The sequence below is a fragment of the Rhinatrema bivittatum genome, chromosome 1 (assembly GCF_901001135.1).
Source record: "Rhinatrema bivittatum chromosome 1, aRhiBiv1.1, whole genome shotgun sequence".
NCBI classification, from domain to species: Eukaryota; Metazoa; Chordata; class Amphibia; order Gymnophiona; family Rhinatrematidae; genus Rhinatrema; species Rhinatrema bivittatum.
In genome coordinates, this window is record NC_042615.1 from 539443549 (window position 1) to 539464853 (window position 21305).

Consider the following 21305-nt stretch of genomic DNA (forward strand, 5'->3'; position numbering starts at 1 on the left):
TGGGAGTGTAATCCTGCTACCAGACATCTTAATTACACACTTCCTACACTTCACAGTATTTCCCCATCCTTGGATTGGCTTTACTGCTAGTAGAATGAATGATCCATGAAATGTCTGTCTCTCACCCCTGATCCTCTCTGTACTGCATTTTTTCTCTTTTCTTGTCTGAGCTCAGCCTCTCCCTGACTGGAACTCCCATGTCTGCACAGCCCAGGCTCTCTGCTCACAACACAATGCAGTGATGGTGTCAGCGAGAGGAAAGCAGAAATCTGATCTTATTAGCAGGACCTGAACTTTCTGATTAATCATGGCACAGTCAGACATTAAACTGAGAGGGGATCTCAGTTAACTGATGGTTCTGGATGCTGGTGCTAATCAGTCTACAGCACTCCTAGATGTACACAGCTCTCCAGCCCATCTCAGTCCTGTAATTTGCTGTCAGATTAAAGAAAAAAATATCTCTGGAAAACTGAAGAATCGCTGGCCTGGAGGATTGTTTTACTTCCTAAATATTTTATAATATCCTATAACTAAAGCTTCCAGAGCTTCTCCACATCCGTGCATCATATGGATTTATTCTCTTGTGAGTGCCTCTCTCCTAACAATCTCCCACCCACCAACCAGATTTCCAGTTACCTATGGACAAGTAGCCTGTCCACAAACTACTTCCCAAATCTGCTCACTTTGAGCCTCACACCATGACCACTTATCTACACCAGACGTGGCCAACCTTTCACACACCAAGACTTGTGGAATCAGAATTTATCAAAGAGCCTCAGCAAAGGGAGTCCCAATGAATGCCCCTCATCCCTTCCAGTCTCTCTCTCCCAATCCCCCCACCCTGTCCTTACCAGTCTCTCCCTCTCTCATATCCTAATCCCACCAGTCTCTCTCAATCCCCTACACCCTGTCCCTACCAGTCTCTCACAATCCTCCCACCAGTCTCTTCCCAGTCCCCCCTATCTCTCGCCCACATCCTCTTCCCACCCGTCTCTCTCTGTCCTTCCATCCTGTTCCTACAAGTCTCTCAATCCCTCACCTTATTCCCACCAGTCTTCCCAGCCTGTTTCTTCCAGTCTCTCTCTTTCTACTCCCCACCATTCTCTCAATTGTCTCACACTGTCCTTGCCAGACTCTCTCTGAATGCCCCCATCCTATCTTCACAAGTCTCTCTATCAGGCATCCAAAGATTTTCTCAATCAGTCTCTCTGCAGCCCAAGCATAGCTCCTCCAACCTCCACCTTAATAATGACAGGGGCTCAGCCCTCAATCATTCTTTTTCTTCCTCTAACTTGACCCCTTCTTTCTCTCTCCTTCCCCTCCCATTCTCTCTTTGTCTCTCTCTCCTACACCATCCTCCATTACTCCTGCTGGATCTCACACACAACTCTCCCTATACCCCTCCAAGACTAACTCCCTCCTGCACGTCCATCTTTCAAACCCTCCTCCTTCCCAATCTCCCTCTGGCTTTCTCTCAATCCTCCACCCCATCATATCTCTGGTTCTTATTCTCTCCCTCCTCCTCACTACGTCTGACTCTGTTACCCTCCCTCTTCCCCTTCATTACCTTTGACTTTGTCACCCATCCTCACTATCCCTCTCCCCCTGTCACTCTCCATCCTCCCAGACCTGGAGGAGATAATGGAGACAGCGAGGTATATAGAGGAGACCTTCAGGGATATCGTACAGCAATCACACCTCCACTCAGTCAGCCCTATGCTGCCTTATCTTTATTAACAATGTAGGAATCGCTCGGTGCATAAGGCTGAGCGATTTACAAAGATTTGTACCTAATCGCATAAAAATACATATTGCAAACAGAAACTAAAGTATCAGAACAAATAATGCCTGCCCGATTAAGATTCTTTCTATAAAGACCTTATACCCTCCAAAGCACTTCTAACCATACCCAATACAAGACTCTCTCCTCCTGGCTAGCGGACTGCATATCCTTTTGCTATCAGCAAGCAGGCATTCCACTTCAAGACCGTGTTAAAGCACACTCTGTGAGGGCCATGGCGACTTCAGTAGCACACCTACGCTCGGTGCCGCTTCCTGACATTTGCAGGGCTGCCACCTGGAGTTCTCTCCATACTTTTACAGCCCATTATTGCTTGGACAAGACCAGAAGACAAGATTCCATCTTCGGCCAGTCTGTATTGCGTAACCTATTTACGACATGACATACCAACACCATTCCACCTGCCCGGTGGGGTTCAGGATGCCCTCTCCCAAATTCCACTGCAGCTTTGTGCCTCTAGCACGTCCGTGGGTACATTTGGTGCATGTGCAGACATCCTCAGCTCGGTACTCACCCATATGTGAGGACAACCATCCTGCTTGTCCTGTGAGAAAGGAAATGTTGCTTACCTGTAACAGGTGTTCTCACAGGACAGCAGGATGTTAGTCCTCACGAAACCCACCCGCCACCCTGCGGTGGTGGGTTCGTTTTCTTATATATTTTTCGGTACTGCCTGTAGCTTTGTAACAAGACTGAAGGGGGACCCCTGCTGGCTGCAGGGTTAGTGCCCTGCTGGGCATGCCCAGTAGGGGCCAGTCAAAGTTCTGGAAACTTTGACAGAAGTTTTCTGTGATTGGGCTCCATCCTGATGATGTCACCCATTTGTGAGGACTACCATCCTGCTTGTCCTGTGAGAAACATTAACCTAGATGGTGCTTTACTCTATGGTTCAGAATGGATAAGATGTCATAGAATTTAGCAGTGAACACACTGCAATGTGGAACAAATTCTGCAGTGGGGCCTCACATCCTGTGACAAACTGCTATGGAATTTGCACAAATTAGTTTTTTTTTTTTTTTTTTTTTTTTACTGCAAAACTTGCTAAGCCTCGTCATTTTTGCCATAGCTTTCTAGCAAAGCTGGAAAAAATGTACAGCAGAAGAAACAGAATATTTTGCTTCTGTTGCAGAAAAATAATAGATGGCAGGCTCACCCACTTTGCTCCGTTATACTGCACAGGATATTATCCAGTTGTTAACTGTAGAAGCTTGACTGCTCAGAGGATACCACTCCTTCTCTGCCAGTTATTTTGCCCTCCTTGGTTCTCTACTCTCCTGGGTTTATGAGCATACAGAATCCAGCACCCCACATCCCCCAACCTGTTTTACATCCAAGTATTGCAATAAACTCAATGACTATCAAAATCAAATAGACTGCTTGAAGATCTGGCCTCCTAGGTCCCCCCCCCAGCCACTATTAATCTGTCAATACTGATCTAGTTTGTTTCTGGAGTATTGTAGCCTGCTGGCTACCCCAGTGCCTGCAGTATCATTTGTTGGTGCTTCCTTTGTTTCCCTTTTGTCTTTGAACACCTCGCCCTTTGCTTCTGATCTCAAGAGAGAAAGGTTGGGTTGTCTGCAATACTCAACCCTGTTCCAGCCACTCAGAGAACATGACAGCAAACAAGGCCAATCTAGCCTGCTCACCTCCCTCTTGGTGCAATGCAAGTTCCAAGCCTTCCTCTTACCTCTCCACCACTAGGGATCCTCTTTGCTTTTACCATTCTTTCTTGAACTTCTTTACTGTTTTTTGTCTTCACTACACTTTCTGTGAAGAAATATTTCCTGATGCTACTCTGGAGTTTATCCTTATGGAATTTTATACCAGAACTTCAAGTTTTAGAGCAAACCTTTTTCTGAAAAAGGTTTGCTTTTTTGAAGCATCTGAATAGCTCTTATATATCCTGTCTCAATTCTAAGTGTGTATATGTATATGTGTGTATATATGTGTGTGTGTGTGTATATGTGTGTGTGTGTGTGTATATGTGTGTGTGTGTGTGCATATGGCTTTTGGTAGCCTCTCTGGACCGCCTCCAGTCTATATCTTAGAGTCACAATCCTGTGCTCTACCATAGATCACTGTATGTGCTGCATAGATACTGTGCCACTAAAACAAACTCTGGGAGAAACTAAAAAGAAATACTAAAATGCAAAACTGGTGAGAAAGTCAAGCTTCTTGTTGGAAACAAATGTATTTATTGAAATAAAAAAAAAAAAAAAAAAGTGACTAAAAATGTGTTTATTAAAGATCAAGATAGAGAAAAAGTTCAAAATGAAAAAAGCTTTCTTGGATTCCTTCTGGGAAAGTACAGTTATTTATATAGCAGTATACATTTTGGAATAGTTTTCCTGTCTGCCACCATATTTCTTATACACTTTTATACAACTGCTTCAGCCATAGAGGGTAACTTGTGTTTTCTTTTTCACTAGATTAACCAGACCTGGTAAAGAAATCTGGTTCTCTCTCCAGCTGAAGGTTTTAATCATTTTGATTGCAAAAAACATCGATTTTGACACCAAAGTCTTGCATGATGCCAAATGAGACCTTATGTGCCACAATATATTTTTTTCAGATGTCCATGATCAGGTGACTTTCAATTCTCTTTATTTCTCAGTAATTCATCTGCTTTATTTATTCTTAAAAACAGTTTAATTCAACTTAATTAACTCTGAGTCACTGAGTGACTGCCATATTTAAAATATTTTCTTTTGCTTTTGAATTGGTTTTGTTCTATTTTAAAAAATTACAAATCTATAAGTCAAACTGAGAACCTTAAAAAGGTAGCTTCTGAATTTCAGCTTAAATAGCATTCGTTTAATTGTTCTAGCTTTGACAAAGACAGGAAAAAATACATGGGTTTCTGTTATCTTTAGGGAAAGAACCTTTCTCCCATTGGTATCAAGAATTGTAGAAACATGGAAAAAAAAAAAAAAAAAAAAAAGGAATGTAGGAACTCATAACCAAACAAAGGGTACATCCATAAAAGAATAAGTTATAGGGTAGTACATAGAGAAAAAATAGTTCACTATATCCAACAGAACTGTAGAAATTACATTTTAAGTATGGAAATGAAATAAGAGTATAAGTAATGTCCTTTCATACCAATTTATTTAGTAAGCCCATTTACCCACTCCTCCAGTCTCTCAAAGATGAGAAATTAAAAAGTGCCGGTTAGAAAAATAAGAGACAATGTACAAAAATTGTGTTTCAAACATCCACTCATCTCTGGCTTTTATCCTTTGACTTTTCCTTTCTTGGTTTTCCAGCTGAACTGCCCCCATTTTGATTCTGAGCAAATGTTGCTACTGTTGAAACACCATCTACAAACTTCGTCTTGAAAAGGACATTAGCATTATTGAACATCCCATCCTTTAGCGAAACAACGATAAACTGAGAAGTGGAAAAAGCAAATGTCTTTCAGAAATTAAAACATTATTTAAAAAAAATCACATATATACTTATCAACTTCACGGAATACTTTAATATAAACCATGCATTCATAGTCTACTATTTAATGACAGAATTTGGCATGTTCGAGGAGGCTGCAAATGGGAGATGGCCTTCAGAGATGTAGGTTTGCAGGAAGTATCCAAGGGAGGAGAAACAATTGAAACAGCATCAGATGTATTAATGGGACAAATGATTAAAACGAGAACACATTTACACCAATATTATGGTAGCATTTTGCACATATACGAATGTCTCTAAATAAACAGCAATCAGTAAAAGCAATCAGTAAAAGACTTATTCTTATTTAGCAGAAACCAAGCTAAGGCATGGATATTCACCCAGGCCTTCAGACAGTCCTCATGAGAGAGACTTCTTAGCTACCAGAACTCTTATCATCAGAGACTCTTCTTCTCCAAAAGCCTTTTTTATAGCCTATATTTAATGAAAATAGGTATGTTTTTACAGCTATTTTGAATTCTCTTAAGTTTGTAAGAAGTCACATTGAATTTGGCAATGAGTTCCACAATGTTGGGCCAGCTACGGAGAGGGCACGTTTTCGGGTTAGATCCAGCCTGGCTGTTTTAACGTTTGGTATCTGTAAATTTTTGTCAAGTGAATGTAAGTGGCACGGAGGTCGATAGAGACGAAGGGAGGAACATAACCATATGGTTGATGTGCAATGTATTATATTATGAATAATGGAAAGGATCTTGTACTGAATGCGCTGACGGATCTGTAACTAATGAAGTTGTTTTAGAATCAGAGTGATATGTTCTCTATGGTGTGCACATTAGTGAGTAGACGAGCTGCACAGTTTTGGATTAATTGAAGAGGTTGTAGAGTAAGGTTGGGGAAGCCTAGGTAAATTGAGTTGCAATAATTTAAACCGGTTAGTATTAAGGCCTGGAGTATTTATAAATGACCTGGAAATAAATAGGACGAGTGAGGTAATCAAATCTGTAGCTGATATAAAATTGTTCAGAGTAGTTAAATCACAAGCAGATTGTGATAAATTGCAGGAAGACCTTGTGAGACTGGAAAATTGGGCATCCAAATGGCAGATTAAATTTAATGTGGGTAAGTGCAAGGTGATGCATATAGGGAAAAATAACCCATGCTATAGTTACACAATGTTAAGTTCCATATTAGGTGCTACCACCCAAGAAAGATCTAGGCGTCATAGTGGATAATACATTGAAATCATCGGCTCAGTGTGCTGCGGCAGTCAAAAAAGCAAACAGAATGTTGGGAATTATTAGAAAGGGAATGGTGAATAAAACGGAAAATATCATAATGCCTCTGTATCGCTCCATGGTGAGACCGCAGCTTGAATACTGTGTATAATTCTGGTCCCTGCATCTCAAAAAAGATATAATTGCGATGGAGAAGGTACAGAGAAGGGCGACCAAAATGATAAGGGGAATGGAACAGCTCTCCTATGAGGAAAGACTAAAGAGGTTAGGACTTTTCAGCTTGGAGAGGAGACTGCTGAGGGGGGATATGATAGAGGTGTTTAAAATCATGAGAGGTCTAGAACGGGTAGATGTGAATCAGTTATTTACTCTTTCAGATAATAGAAAGACTAGGGGGGGCACTCCATGAAGTTAGCATGTGGCACATTTAAAACTAATCAGAGAAAGTTCTTTTTCACTCAACGCACAATTAAACTCTGGAATTTGTTAGTATAGCTGTGTTTAAAAAAGGATTGGATAAGTTCTTGGAGGAGAAGTCCATTACCTGCTATTAATTAAGTTGACTTAGAAAATAGCCACTGCTATTACTAGCAATGGTAACATGGAATAGACTTAGTTTTTTGGGTTCTTGCCAGGTTCTTATGGCCTGGATTGGCCACTGTTGGAAACAGGATGCTGGACTTGATGGACCCTTGGTCTGACCCAGTATGGCATGTTCTTATGTTCTATATGTTCTTACTGAACATAAGAACATATAGGAGCAGTTTTATTTTTTTTTAGTAACTGTATTTTGTAAAAAGTTTTTTTTTTTAAATTACAGATGAAATATTGGCAGTCAGGAATAAACTGGAGTCTAAAATTACATCTAGGTTGCGAGCATGTCTAGAGATGGGAATGGTAAAATTTTCAAATGTGAAACCTGGATGGGGGATACAGGTTGAGTTTGGGATAGTTTATAAATATATTATTTCTGTTTTTGCGGCATTAAGTGTAAGTCGATTATGAGACAGCCACAAGTTTATTATTTTTAAGTAAAGGATTACTAATGACTCCAGGAGGTATTGTATGGCAAAATGAATTGGATTTCGTCAACATATATTTTGAATTTTATGTTGAGACCAGATAGTAGATGACAAAGGGGTAACAGGTATATATTAAATAGGTTAGCGGATAAGGCTGATCCTTGAATACCTGAACTGGTGTAATTGCAGTTGGAATGATAGTGTCCAAGTTTAACCTCTTGTGGTCTGTGAGATAGGAATAACTTGAACCATTGGAGGACTGTACCATTGATGCCAATATGCTGAAGATTAGCAAAGGATGCTGTGGTCTAAAGTATCAAAAGCTGTGGAGATATCAAGAAATATTAAAATGTAGTCTATATTGGAATCGAAACCACGGATTATGGAGTCAAAGGATGAGAGTAGAAGTGATTCAGTACTGTGGCCCTCTACGGAATCCGTGTTGATCTGGATGCAGTATGTTATTTTCATCTATATACCGTCTCAATAGTACCAAGTACTACCAGATATTAGGGAATCGCTGAAAATGACAACCTCTTAAGAAATACCAACAATATTCCCTTTATGTTATTATACTTGATTCAAGACGCTTCTTTTGACCATCATAATAAGCATCATAGTTCAATAAAGGGTCTCTTTATTGCTCAGCCTTATCTATAATCATTGGTCAGTAAATACTGTAGGTTTTTAAAAAAATGTTTTTCTTTTTTGCATGTGTCAACAACCACTATAATTAGTTAAAACGTCATTAAGCTTTACTTATCTTAATATTTTTCTTCACCCATGTGAATGCTTGCTGATGCCAATGCTCATTTTTCTGGTGTCAAAATGCCCAATGATTATAGATAATGATTATAGATAAGGCTGAGCAATAAAGAGACCCTTTATTGAACTATGATGCCTATTATGATGGTCAAAAGAAGCGTCTTGAATCAAATATAACAACATAAAGGGAATATTGTTGGTATTTCTTAAGAGATTTTCATCTATGTAGTCATTTAATTGTTGAAGTACTACTGATTCGATTATTTTAGCAAGGGTTCAACCCATTTATGAGATCATCTATTTGAATATGCACGCTATAAGCTAATCTACTATGAACAGCGCACCTGACTACTACACTCTTGAGCCTTAAACAAATTGTAAACCAAAATCCAACTGCAATTGTAATTAATTTTGCTTCTAATCGACTTGCGACCATTAATTGGTAAAAGGCGGTATATATCAAATGTCTATAAACAAACAAATGTGCAAGCAATGTGAGACTTTTTTTTTATTTAACCCTTTGAGACAAAATATACCTATGTGATACATAAATGATGATGATTCTCCACATCATTTATTATAATATGTAAGCAATAAAAGCTACTATTTGTGAGGACCTCTTACCTGAGAGTGTCGGAAATGAGTACGGAGCATCTGTCCAATATTTTGTGTATGGGAGAGATCAAGGGCTGCATCTACTTCATCCAAGATATAAATTGGAGCCGGTTTAAAGAGAAGCATAGCCAGAATTAGAGACAAGGCCACCAAAGACCTGAAAAAAAAAGAGGTTTCAGATACATAATAGTTTCTTAGTTTCTCCTTAAACAATAGGTATTCTCTGAAATGGAACCATGACAGAAGTATTCATGTCACAGGGAATCTTTTTTCACTGCTAATCCCATCCACTAATCCATGTCCAGGGAGTCTTTCTACTGCTAATCCCATCCACTAAATACACTAATAACTAAAAATTCCCAAAGTCAGACAGATGTCAGGACAATCAAGAAAGTGAGCCCTTTTGTGGAGCTGGCACTTATTTATGTCTATCAAGGTAAAAATACAACTGAAGGTAAATATTTAACCCCTCAAAATAAATGTACAAACACTATAACCACTATAACTATCATGCAATGCTTATTATTTTTAAATACAGATCATATTATTTAACTAAATGATATACTCATTAATGCGATATACAAAAATTTGATACATAATACAGATCAAGGTTTCATCTTAAAGATTATTCAAACTTCCATACATGTGAATCATATATACAAATTGTAATAATCCGAGTACACAATAAATATATTTCCTTTTAAAAAATTCATAAGATACATTTGAAGTTGATTTGATTTGTATAATGTACTCTCTACCTAGCTTCAAACTACGTAGAGAGTACATTGTAAAAATCAACTATTTGTACCTTTCATTGATTCAAACAGAAAATCTTCAGTTATGTTAACTGTGTTATTCATATCTGACTGTGTATATACCCCCCCCCCATCCTCAAACCCCACACAGAGTTAAAAGTACCCCTCTCTTACAGTGGTATAAAATAGAGTGACATATTGAGGTCTATTCAGAGACATGCACTCTCTCTCTCTTGGCATGTGCGATAAAAATCTTTTCCCTGTTAATGCACAGCTAACACAGGCAGAACATGCAAAGCAAAAAATAGCGTGGGTGCAATAAATTTATTGCACGTTGTATAAATTGCCTATGTGATACAGGATCAGGAAAATTATCCTGACCACACCCCTTTTCTTTCGCAGACGCTATTTTTGCTATATTTATAGAATTTTGATAAATCCAGAGTACGTTTGTTAAAGTAGTATAATGCACAACCAGAAAATACATCCCATGAGACTGCAGGACAAACTGCATACTATGACTCACACCTGACCTGGCCACTATATATGACAAATATATATGAATGTATGATATCAATCCTTTTACAAATACCACCATTGCTACAGAAGTGCTTGCTTCTGGAGTTAGAAGAACAATGCAAGTCTCGCAAGAGATGATTGAAATTACAGATATGACCCACAATAATAAAAAAAGCCTGATTTACAATCAAGTGAGCAGCAATCAATGACCAGCAGAACACTAACATAACTAACCAATTGACAAACTAACTTCTTAAAAATAACCAAACAGCACAAAAGGAAACTGTAATGACAAGAACATTAGGAAAAAGAAAACTTCAGTGAGCAGTTCACAATGTTGGAAATGGAAAAAAGTAATCAAGATGAGAAAGACTAGCAAGGCCGTAGGCCTTGACATCCACACTAAAATGATTACAAAATTTAGACATGCAATAGGGTCTGGGTTCTGAAACTGTTCAGTTTCTCTGTGAATACAGATTACACACAAAATCTGGACACACACACACACACACACAAACACTGTTGTGCTACTGAAACCAAGAAAGGCGCCCTCCCACCCCGGCCACTCCCAGACCAAAGACTTTTTGGACAATTTCCTTCCTTTGCCATTTATACAAACTTTATGACTGCCTCATTTTGAATCAGCTCTCACTTATTTTAGAATTCAGCCATCCAAACAATCTGAGTTTTGGTCAGGTAAGTCATGTTCATGCAAGATGCTAAATCTCACCAGAAGATGGCTTTGAGAAACAGTAAATTACTGGTGCCGCTTTCATCATCCTCTCAATGGGATCTCATACTGTCTATCATCATATGGTAATCTTAAAGTTTATGAAATGACCAAGAGCTAAGAGCTAGTCCATAGGATCCAAATAGTTATCAAAAACTACCACTTCTATGTTGAACTTGGAGAAAACTGTAGCTACAGGCACCTACAACGGAACTGCTTACCACAAGGAAGTACATCGACATTGCTCCTTTTTAATATCTACATGAGTAACACTGGGGAACAATTTTTAACATAACTCCTGTTGAGTTTGATTTTTCAGCTGTTTTAGACTTAAATAGGCATGCTGATTTCAAAACTGCAGTTAGTTTTCTTCTATCACGTCAAGTTTTTTCTCTACAGCCTATCTTAGGCCTGGATTTATCAAAATGCACTAAATATCGCATGCGATTGGAAAAGGGCCAGTTTGTTTTCGTGAAGACTATGAAGACATAAAGAGAGTCATTGATCTGTTGCAATATCACAAGCACAATTGGATCATCTGTGTTGAACTTAAAATGGTCTGCTTCCTTCTTGGTCAGCAATGCGGATACACCAAGTATCCCTGTTTTCTGTGTATGTGGGACAGCAGAGCTCGTGAGAAGCATTGGGTGCAGTCGAATTGGCCTCCAAGATCTGACCTCAAACCTGGTGATCCAAACATTCTACATGAGCCACTTGTTGACAAAAAGAACATTATATTCCCACCTCTGCACATAAAACTGGGTCTCATGAAGCAGTTTGTTAAAGCTTTGCCAATTTAAGGAGACTGTTTCAAGTATCTCATTTTGGCATTTCCTAGCCTGTAGTTTGAAAAGATAAAGGCCGGTGTGTTTGACGGTCCACAGATTCGGCAACTCATTAAAGATGAACATTTGATCGGGACAATGTCAGAACTCCAAAAGAATGCTTGGCTGTCATTCAAAATCCTTGTCAAGGACTTTCTTGGAAATACACGAGCACAGAATTACACCAAAATTGTCCAGAAACTCTTGGAGAGCTTCAAAATGCTTCGTTGCAACATGAGCATCAAGGTGCATTTTCTGCATAGCCATCTTGCTGACTTCCCGAAAAATCTTGGTGCAGTCAGTGATGAGCAAGGTGAATGATTCCACCAAGATTTGAAGGTCATGGAGGTACAGTATCAGGGTAGATGGGATGTACATATGATGGCTGTCTATTGTTGGAGCATCACGCGAGATTGTCCACAGATTGAACACTGCCGGAAAAGTTATAAGCGTACATTTTTACCTTAATATGTATGTTAAACTTTACTACTTGCACACAATTTGACTTACAGTAACAATATAGAGCCTTTGTATGAATAAAATAACTAAATAAACAGTATATTAAGGTAATTTTTTCTTTTATTTCCTTTGTATGTACATTTTGTATGATTTTTGGGACAAAGGGAGGGTATCCTGTACCTTAAAAAATTGACATGAGGAAAACTGGGGTCATTTTTGGATTCAGATGTCAAAAGTTAGTCAAAAACAAGTGTCAGATTTAACTCAACGAAAATTGTGTTCCCCAGTGTAATCAATTTGTCAGAACAAACATCTTTATGTTTAAGATCTAGCAACAGTGGTACAAGCAAGAGACTTCATCCAGATAAAGGACACTTTCAGGGTCATTCATCAAAATGCATTACGGCGTTATTTTCCGCATCACACGATGTGTATGCAAATTTTTTAAATTTAGTCAGAGGGGAGGAATTTGGGTGGGATTTATGAAAATGAGGGACATTTAACGTTGTGTGTGATAGCATAATGGACGTTATCTCATGTTTTAACACTGGAAATAACTACACCTTTCTTCCTGGTGTTAAGCTGTGCGATATGCCCGAAACAGGAGTTGTGATATTTATCGCGCGAATCCCGTTTCAGGAAGGAAGGGAGAAAGAGGGGGAGAGGGGAGAAGGGAGTGGAGAGTACATAGATAGAGCCTCTGGGGTGGCACACACATTAGTCATTTATACCACTATAGGAGTGTCATCTAGGTGAGGTTTTGGAGTGGTCTAGGGTTTTGGGGCCAGTTTTATATGCACAGGCAGAGTTATGAACAGGACAGTACTCAGTGAAAATTTGATGTGATATGGAATGAGGAAAGATACACAAAGATGAGATTTCTACAATCTTCTTTAACCCTAGCTTGACATTTCAAGAAAGGCACCCTCCCTCCCTTGACATTTCAAGCTAGGGTTAAAGAAGATTGTAGAAATCTCATCTTTGTGTATCTTTCCTCATTCCAAATCACATCAAATCTTCACTGATGTGTACTGTGCTGTTCGTACCTCTGCCTGTGCATGTTGACTAATATGAGAACCTTATAAAGAGTCTCTCTCTCGAGTAGCCCAAAACAAGGAAATGCCAGTCAGGGAACTTTGGTTGCGGGTGCAATAAATTTAATGCGTGTTGCGGTAAAATATCTATGCAAAGAACTAAAATAGCACGCGATGCAGTAATTAAAAAATTACCCTAACCATGTCCACTTGCCCTTTTTTTTTATATTGCATTTTTTTTTATAGCATTTTGATCAATCTAGGGGTTTGTTAGCTGCAATAGCCAAATTGACTATCATCATCATTAATCAACTTCCACAAAATCTAAAATATACAATTGTCAACTTTTTTCACTTGCATGATTATGATGCAAATAAACAAAATATCAACCCTGGACCACATACTTTCCTTCAAGAATTAAGACCCACATTGTAAAAGTGAAAATGTGATGCCCACATCATCATCTGTAAGCTTACAAACTCAAAGAGAGGACTGCACACATCTACAATCATAATTGCTATGTTTGACCTATGTTACTGCAGGGTTATGTATGCTCTGGCCCATCTAACAAAAATTGATCTGGTACTGAAAGACAGCTGCTAAATTATCACAGGCTATCTTAAAACAACTAATCTCAATAGCTTGCAAATTCTTGCTGAAATAGCATCACTATTCATCCTAAGTCAGTCAAACAGAGAAGAAACAACAAACCTATATGAGAGCATAAGATTTGTCATACTGGGTCAGACCAAAGGTCCATCTAGCCCAGTATCCTGCTTCCAATGGTGGCCAATTAAGGTCTCAAGTATCTGGCAGAATCCCATAGGATAGATAAATTCCTGCAACTCCACCGTAATGTTTTATGGACTCTTCCTTCAGGAACGTATCCAAAACTTTTTTAAAGCCAGCTACACTAACAGCTTTTATCACATCCTCTGGCAATGAATTTCAGAGCTTAATTATGCATTGAGTAAAAAAATATTTTCTCCAATTTGATTAGTAACTTCATTGCATGTCCCTAGGGACCTTCATTTTCATTTTTTTTCCTGGGAATTTAATAGGGTTTGTTTTGACAAGAATAAAAACAGGAGAAAATCAGTGGCAAAAAAACTGTCATTTTTCTGGGAGAATATCAAACTATTTTGGTGGCCAGAAACCTACCACAGTCCCCATTCTCTCCAAACCTGCCTGTATAACCTCCCCTCAAAATGATTCCTTCAAATGATCCTGATCTCTTTAACCCTCTCCCCTGCATTTCTCCTACTCACCTTCCACTCCTTCATTGTCTCTCTTCTTCCAAAAATCTCCTATCCCTTCCCCCAATAATCCTCCCAAAAAACCCTCTCCTCCCAAAGAATTGGCTCCCCCCCCTCTCTTTCTCCCCTTCAAAAAATGTCCTCCCCAAAAACATAATTTATTCTTATCAGCTATGGTGACTCCAGGCTTTTCTCCCCTCCATTTTCAGAAGCATGTTTAGGTTCCTGTGGTCTGCAGTGCAACCCTACACTAAACTTCTGAGTTTGCGCTGAGTCAGAGAGGCAGGGATCCAGCTAAAAACTTCTGATGGGTGGCTGCTGCTCATCTGTGTTTTGGGTGAGTGACTGTGAAGCCATGCTCTGGCCAATGCTTCAGTTTGAGCCCTACACTCTGGGAAAGGAATGAAACCAAAACATTGGCCAGAGCATAGCTTCACAGTCATATAAAATTAGGATGAAAATTAGTTTAAGCTGAGTTTCATTTTTGGAGAAAGCTGGGAATTTATGAGTGAAAATCAATTTAAATTAAAAAACGAAGGCCTCTACATGTTCCCTAGTCATTGTACTTTTTGAAAGAGTAAACAACAGATTCGCATTTACTAGTTCCACTTCACTCATTATATATAGATCTCTATCATATCTCCCCCTCAGCCATCTCTTCTCCAAGCTGAAGAGCCCTAATTTCTTTAGCCTTTCCTCATAGGGGAATCGTTCCACACCTTTTATCATTTTGGTTGCCCTTCTCTGAACCTTTTCTAATTCGGCTATATCTTTTTTGAGATACAGTGACCAAAATTACACACAATACACAAGATGTGGTTGTACCATGTCGTGATACAGAGTCAATATGATATTCTTTTGTTTTAGTCTCCATTCCATTCTCCTAGGACACTTGACACCAACTGTACAATCAGTGGCAAAAAAATACCTGAAGTTGCATAGGAACTTTCTCACATTGGAAGTAATTAACACCACACCCAGGGGCAGATCTATAATGAGGCAGAGTGAGGCGGTCACCTCAGGCAGCAGAATTTTGGGAGCAGCAAATTTCCCCCCAAAAGTCCCCTGCAATTGCTGCCTCATTATGCCTTTAGATTTCTAACACTAGTGGGGTTATGACACCCTAACAGGGGCAGGATGGATAATTGCAGACAACTGTTCAAATAAAAGCCACCGAAGCTTGTTCAAAAAGAGCAGACATTAGCTAATGTTTCACAGACAGGCTGTTTCAAGGCTCAGAACTCAATAGCGATTTCTTACATCCGTTTGATTTATTTCCAGCCTGTTAGCGAAACATTAGCTAATGTCGGCTCTTTTTGAACAAGCTTGGGTGGCTTTTATTTGAACAGTTCTCTGCAATTATCCATCCTGCCTCTGTTTAAGATGAGACTTGGTATACAGACTGATGCTTGCACATGAAGGAGAAGGCTGTGCGCACAAGAATCAAGATTAAGATAAGTGCTAATTGATTCTAACACCAAGTGCTTTGACATGATTATATACAATGTATCCGTGGAGAATACAAGATTAACAGGCCGATACAGTACAGTGTGCTCCACCGGAGCGGCATTTGGACGCGCGTTTGACGCGCTAGCTTTACCCCTTATTCAGTAAGGGGTAATAGTGCGTCGAAAACGCGCATCCAACCCCCCCCCCCGAGACTAATAGCGCCCGCAACATGCAAATGCATGTTGATGGCCCTATTAGTCATTCCCATGCGATTCACTAAGTAAAATGTGCAGCCAAGCTGCACATTTTACTTTAAGAAATTAGTACCTACCCAAAGGTAGGCGTTAATTTCTGTCGGCACCGGGAAAGTGCACAGAAAAGTAGTTTTTGGGAGGCCCCAAAAGTTAAAAAAAAAGTAAAAAAAATAAAATTTAAAAATCAGCCCGGGCTTGAAAACCGGACGCTCAATTTTGCCGGCATCCGGTTTCTGAACCTGTGGCTGTCAGCGGTTAAGAGGCGCTAGGGACACATTAGTGTCCCTAGCGCCTCTTAACCGCTGGCCCTAATTTAAATATTTTAGTTTACTGAATCGTGCGCACAGGGCACTGGCCTGCAGTGAAATAATGTAAGATACAAGAAAAAGCCAACTAAATAATTTGTAAAAGAAAAAAAAAATATAGAAAATTCAAATAAAAATGTTTTTTTGAATAAAGAAATGAAATAGGGGGCTGGAGGTTTTTTAAGACCTATGATTGCAACAACCTCTTATATCCCCCATTGAGTTCTGGTCAAGAAACTGGTAGTGAGGTCTTTTTTCCTCCTTTTTAAACATCCTTAAATTTATTATTACTTGAAATTTCTACAATTGTTAAAGTTCTCTATTTTTGGAATTCTTAAACCTTTGCAGCTGCTCCTTTCAGTTTCTTCCTAACCATTTTCCTCATTTTATCATAGCTACCCGTTGAAAGTTAAATGCTGTCGCAATAGATTCCTTTAAGGTCCTTCCTCCAGTTAATATGTCAGATTTGATCATGTTGTGATCACTATTGCCAAGTGGCTCCAACACTGTTGTTCCCTCTCTCAGCAAACCCCGTGTTCCATTAAGGACTTGGTCTAAAACGGTTTCCCTTCTTGTTGGTTCTTGTACCAATTATTCCACAAAGAAGTCTTTTCATCTAGGAACTTACATCTAGCATATCTTGATGTGACATTCATCCAGTCGATACTGGGATAATTGAAACCATCCATTTTATTAATTTCTTGTAGCATTTCATTGTTTGTTCTTGCTGGCCAGGCGGACAGTAATACACCTCCCACTGCTATTTTATTCCCCTTTTCACCTGGAATTTCTAGCTATAGAGATTCATCACTGCATTTTCTTTCCTGCAGAACTTTTATTCTGTTTGACTCTGTTATAGGAAAATTGATTCTTACCTGCTAATTTTTGTTCTTGTAATACCACAGATCAATCCAGACAAGTGGGTTTTGTATCCCTAGCAGCAGATTGAGGCAGAGAACAAAATCTACATATCAGAGTGTCACCTGAATTCCCTCACTTTGACCTGAATCCAAGCCACAGAGTAGATAGAATTCCCCTTACCTAAAGCAAACCAGAAAACACAGGGTTGGGACCCCTTGAACTGAAGATCAACAGGTCTCTAGCCAAAAACCAGTTTGAAAACCACTTCATGCAAAAAGAAAACACACAACTTAGGAACCCTGTGGAAAAAATCCGACATACAGTGAATAAATCCACCATGAAATGAAATCTTCTAAATTCACCAGGAAATTCAGTCTTTTGGCAGCAACAGGGACTGATCTTTGGTATTACAGGAACAAAAATTAGCAGGTAAGAACCCATTTTTCTTTCAGGGTCATACCCAGATCAGTCCAAACAATTGGGATGTACCTAAGCACCCCTACACCAGGTGGGAACCAGAAAGACCTGCTCTCAACACACTTTCAATGAAAGTCACATCCTCTTGCGTTCTAACATCCAACCAGTAATGTTTGGTGAAAGTATGCAGAGAGGACCACACCGAAGACCTGCACATCTCTTGGGGAGACACAGATACTCTGCCTAAGAAGCTGCCTGTGCTCTAGTTGAATGTGCCTTGAGAGCAGTCAGAACTACGTGACCCTTACAAATATAGGCTGAGTAAATAGCCTCTCAGCCAATGGGTAAATATAGCCTTTGAAGCTTTCTCCCCTGTCTTTGCTCCACCGACCACCACAAAGAGATGGCCTGATCACCAAAAACTATTAGTGACCTTCAAATATTGCAACAGAATGCGATGCACATCGAGAAGATGAAGGGCCATATCCTGCACAGAATCCCTAGACCACTCCGGAAACTCAGGCAATTCAACCATCTGATTCACATGAAAAGCAGAAATCACTTTTGGCAAAAACGATGGAACCATACACAAAGTCATCCTGTCATCAGCAATTCGCAAAAAGGGATCTCGATAAGACAGAGCCTAAAGCTTCGAAATCCTACTGGCTGAATAAATAGCAATCAGAAATACCATCTTCACTGTAAGGTCCTTCAAAGAAGCTTGTCTTAAAGACTCAAAAGGCGCTCCACAGAGAACCTACAAAACTAAGTTGAGGTTCCAATTTGGGTACATCTTCTGAACCGGAGGTCGTAAATGCTTAACCCCCTTCATGAAACAAACTACATCGGGATGAGAGGCCAAAGCCCTTCTCCACAATCTACCCCTCAGACAACCCAAGGCTGCGACCTGGTTATGGAGCGAACTATAGGCCAGGCCCTTAGACAAGCCCTGTTGCACAAAGGACAAAATGTGTGGGACTGCCAGAGGATCCAGCTATTGCTGAAGACACCAGGCCTCAAAAACCTTCCAAACTCAGACATACGCCATAGACTTAGAAGGCCGCCTAGCCTAGAGCAGAGTGGAAATTACCGGTTCCAAATAACCTTTCAGGAGCAGCTGCCGCCTCTCAAAAGCCAAGCCGCAAGACAAAATCGATTCTCCTGATCCGAAAATATGGGTCCTTGCCGGAGCAACCCCAGCAGATGAGCCAAGTGAAGAGGCTCCTCCAGATCCGTGAAGAACGGGCAACGCAGCCATTCCAGCGCCACCAGCACCACTGTCCCTGAATGTGTCTCTATGTGCCTTAACACTTGACCGATAAGTGGCCAAGGAGGAAACATGGAGAAGAACCCTTATTGGCCACGGGCACACGAGAGCGCCCAGCCCTACCGAACCAGGCCCTCTTCGGCGACTGAAAAATGTCACCATCTTTGCATTGGCCCGCGTTGCCATGAGGTTCAACTGGGGGGGGGGGGGAACGCCTCATCTGGCATAAATGCGATCCTAGGCAGGGCAGAAACACCTCCAGAACCCTGCATACTGCCCTCATCTCCAGACGATTGATGGGCCAGGATGCCTCCGCTGCTGACCAGAGACCCTGGGCAGAATGACTCAAACACACTGCCCCTCATCCCTTGAGGCTGGCATCTGTAGTCACCAAACACCCAGTCTGGGGTCTCCAGATCCATTCCCTTTTCCAGGTTGCATTTTGAGAGCCACCACAAGAGACTGGATCTGGACTCTGCTAGAAGTGGTAACGGCAGATGATACTCTTCAGACAATGGCTTCCATCTGAACAAAAGGGCTCTTTGCAATGGATGCATGTGGGCGAAGGCCCACAGAACCAAATCAAACGTCTAGGTCATGGAACCCAGCACCTGCAAGTAGTCCCAGAACTGACTCAGTTGCTTCACTTGTGCCTGCAACTTCAACAACCTGTCTGCTGACAGGAACACTCTGCCTTTCTGGGTATCGAAGAGGGCTCCTAGGTACTCCAACGATCGAGATGGAACCAGGTGACTATCAAATTGATCACCCAACACAGCAAATTCAAGATATCCCTCACTTGCTGCACATACCGAAGGCACTCCTCCTCCGACTCGGACTGAATAAGCCAATTGAGCAGATATGTTTAGACCAGAATCCCCTCTCGTCTCAAGGCTGCTGCCACTACCACCATCACCTTTGTGAAGGTCTGAGGAGCTGCGGCCAACCCAAAAGGGAGAGCCTGAAACTGGAAGTGCTGCCCCAGCACCATAAATTGCAGAAACAAACATCTGATGGTTTTGATGAATGGGGATATGAAAATAGCGAACCACTGCTATCACAGTATGCAATGTCTCCATCCAGAAATCCGGCACCCACAAGGCAACTTTGAATTTTTGCAAATCAAAACTGGGACAGAAGGTGCCCTCATTCTTGGTAACCACAAAATAAATGGAATACCTCCCCATCCTTGTTCACCCAGCAGAACCTGAACTATGGCTTCTAAGTCTAGTAACTTTTGTAGAGTCCCACCCACTACATCCCGTTTGCTTCGTCACGAACAGTGGGACTCCAGAAAGGTTTCCCTGACCAGATACAAAAATTCTAAGGTGTAGCTGTTTCTTAATATCTCCAGAACCCACCGGTCTGAGGTGATCTTGAGCCACTTCCAGTAAAAGCGTGACAACCTACCCCCTATCGCTATTACCGAGGAGTGGCAGAGCTTGGAATCATTGCAAGTCCTTTCCCCCTCCGGTCCCTTGACCAGAACCATCTCTGGAAAACCTGAAGGAACCCTGAAAGGACTACTGGCGTCCTGACGACAGCCTCAACCCCAAGACTGTAGTCCCTTTGCTGGAATTAAACTTCCTCGAATCCCTTTGGATTCACCTAGAGATTTCATCAACTGATCCAGATCCTCCGTAAATAGTAACTTTCTTTTAAAATGAAGATTACACAGCTGGGTCTTGGACCACATGTCTGCTGACCAATTGTGCAACCACCAAAGCCCTCATGCAGCCACCACCGAGAACATGCTTCCGGCGGACGTATGCACCAAATCATACAATGCATCAGCCACATTCCATTCCAGCCTCCAAACAAGACGCATAAACCTTGCCGAGCGCCAGTAGATGCCTGTTCTTGTGCCTTCTGAACCCAGCACAAGCAGGCTCGATGCATCAAGTTGGCTCAGACCGCAGCGCGAAGGCCCAAAGAAGACATCTCAAACATGCGCTTCAATTGACTCTCCAACTTGCGATCCTGCACATCCCTAAGAGCAGCAGAACCTGGCATTGGGATCATGGTCAGTCACTGCAGAGACCACTGCATCCACCTTAGGTGCCTTCAGGCGACCCAAATGCTCCTCAAAATGACACAGCTTCACCATTGCCTTAACGACCTTCAAGCCTGCATCTGGGAAATCCCACTCCCGACTGATCAGCTTCTGAATCTTCTTAGGTAACGGAAAAGCATTAGGCGGACCACGCAGCCCATCCAGGACTGGATTTACACCTTCACTGTCTGACTCTTCCTGAGTCAGCTTATCCTCCAGTTCTTCTAACACCTGAGAGATGAGAGGGCGCAGCTCCTCCTTCTTAAACAGATAGAC

The 21305-nt window shown here is 40.9% G+C and overlaps 1 protein-coding gene across 1 annotated transcript in view; it reads right to left on the reverse strand.

The window, feature by feature from the left end:
• Window positions 1-4039: 4039 nt before the first annotated feature.
• SMC2 (structural maintenance of chromosomes 2) overlaps window positions 4040-21305 on the reverse strand; it is a 215027-nt gene continuing 197761 nt past the window's right edge. The window contains exons 23-24 of the mRNA XM_029614730.1: window positions 8856-9003; window positions 4040-5191 (exon numbers count right to left, since the gene is read on the reverse strand). Coding sequence (XP_029470590.1) covers window positions 5021-5191; window positions 8856-9003 — 319 coding nt within the window. The 3' untranslated portion in view covers window positions 4040-5020. The remainder of the gene's footprint in view (window positions 5192-8855; window positions 9004-21305) is intronic.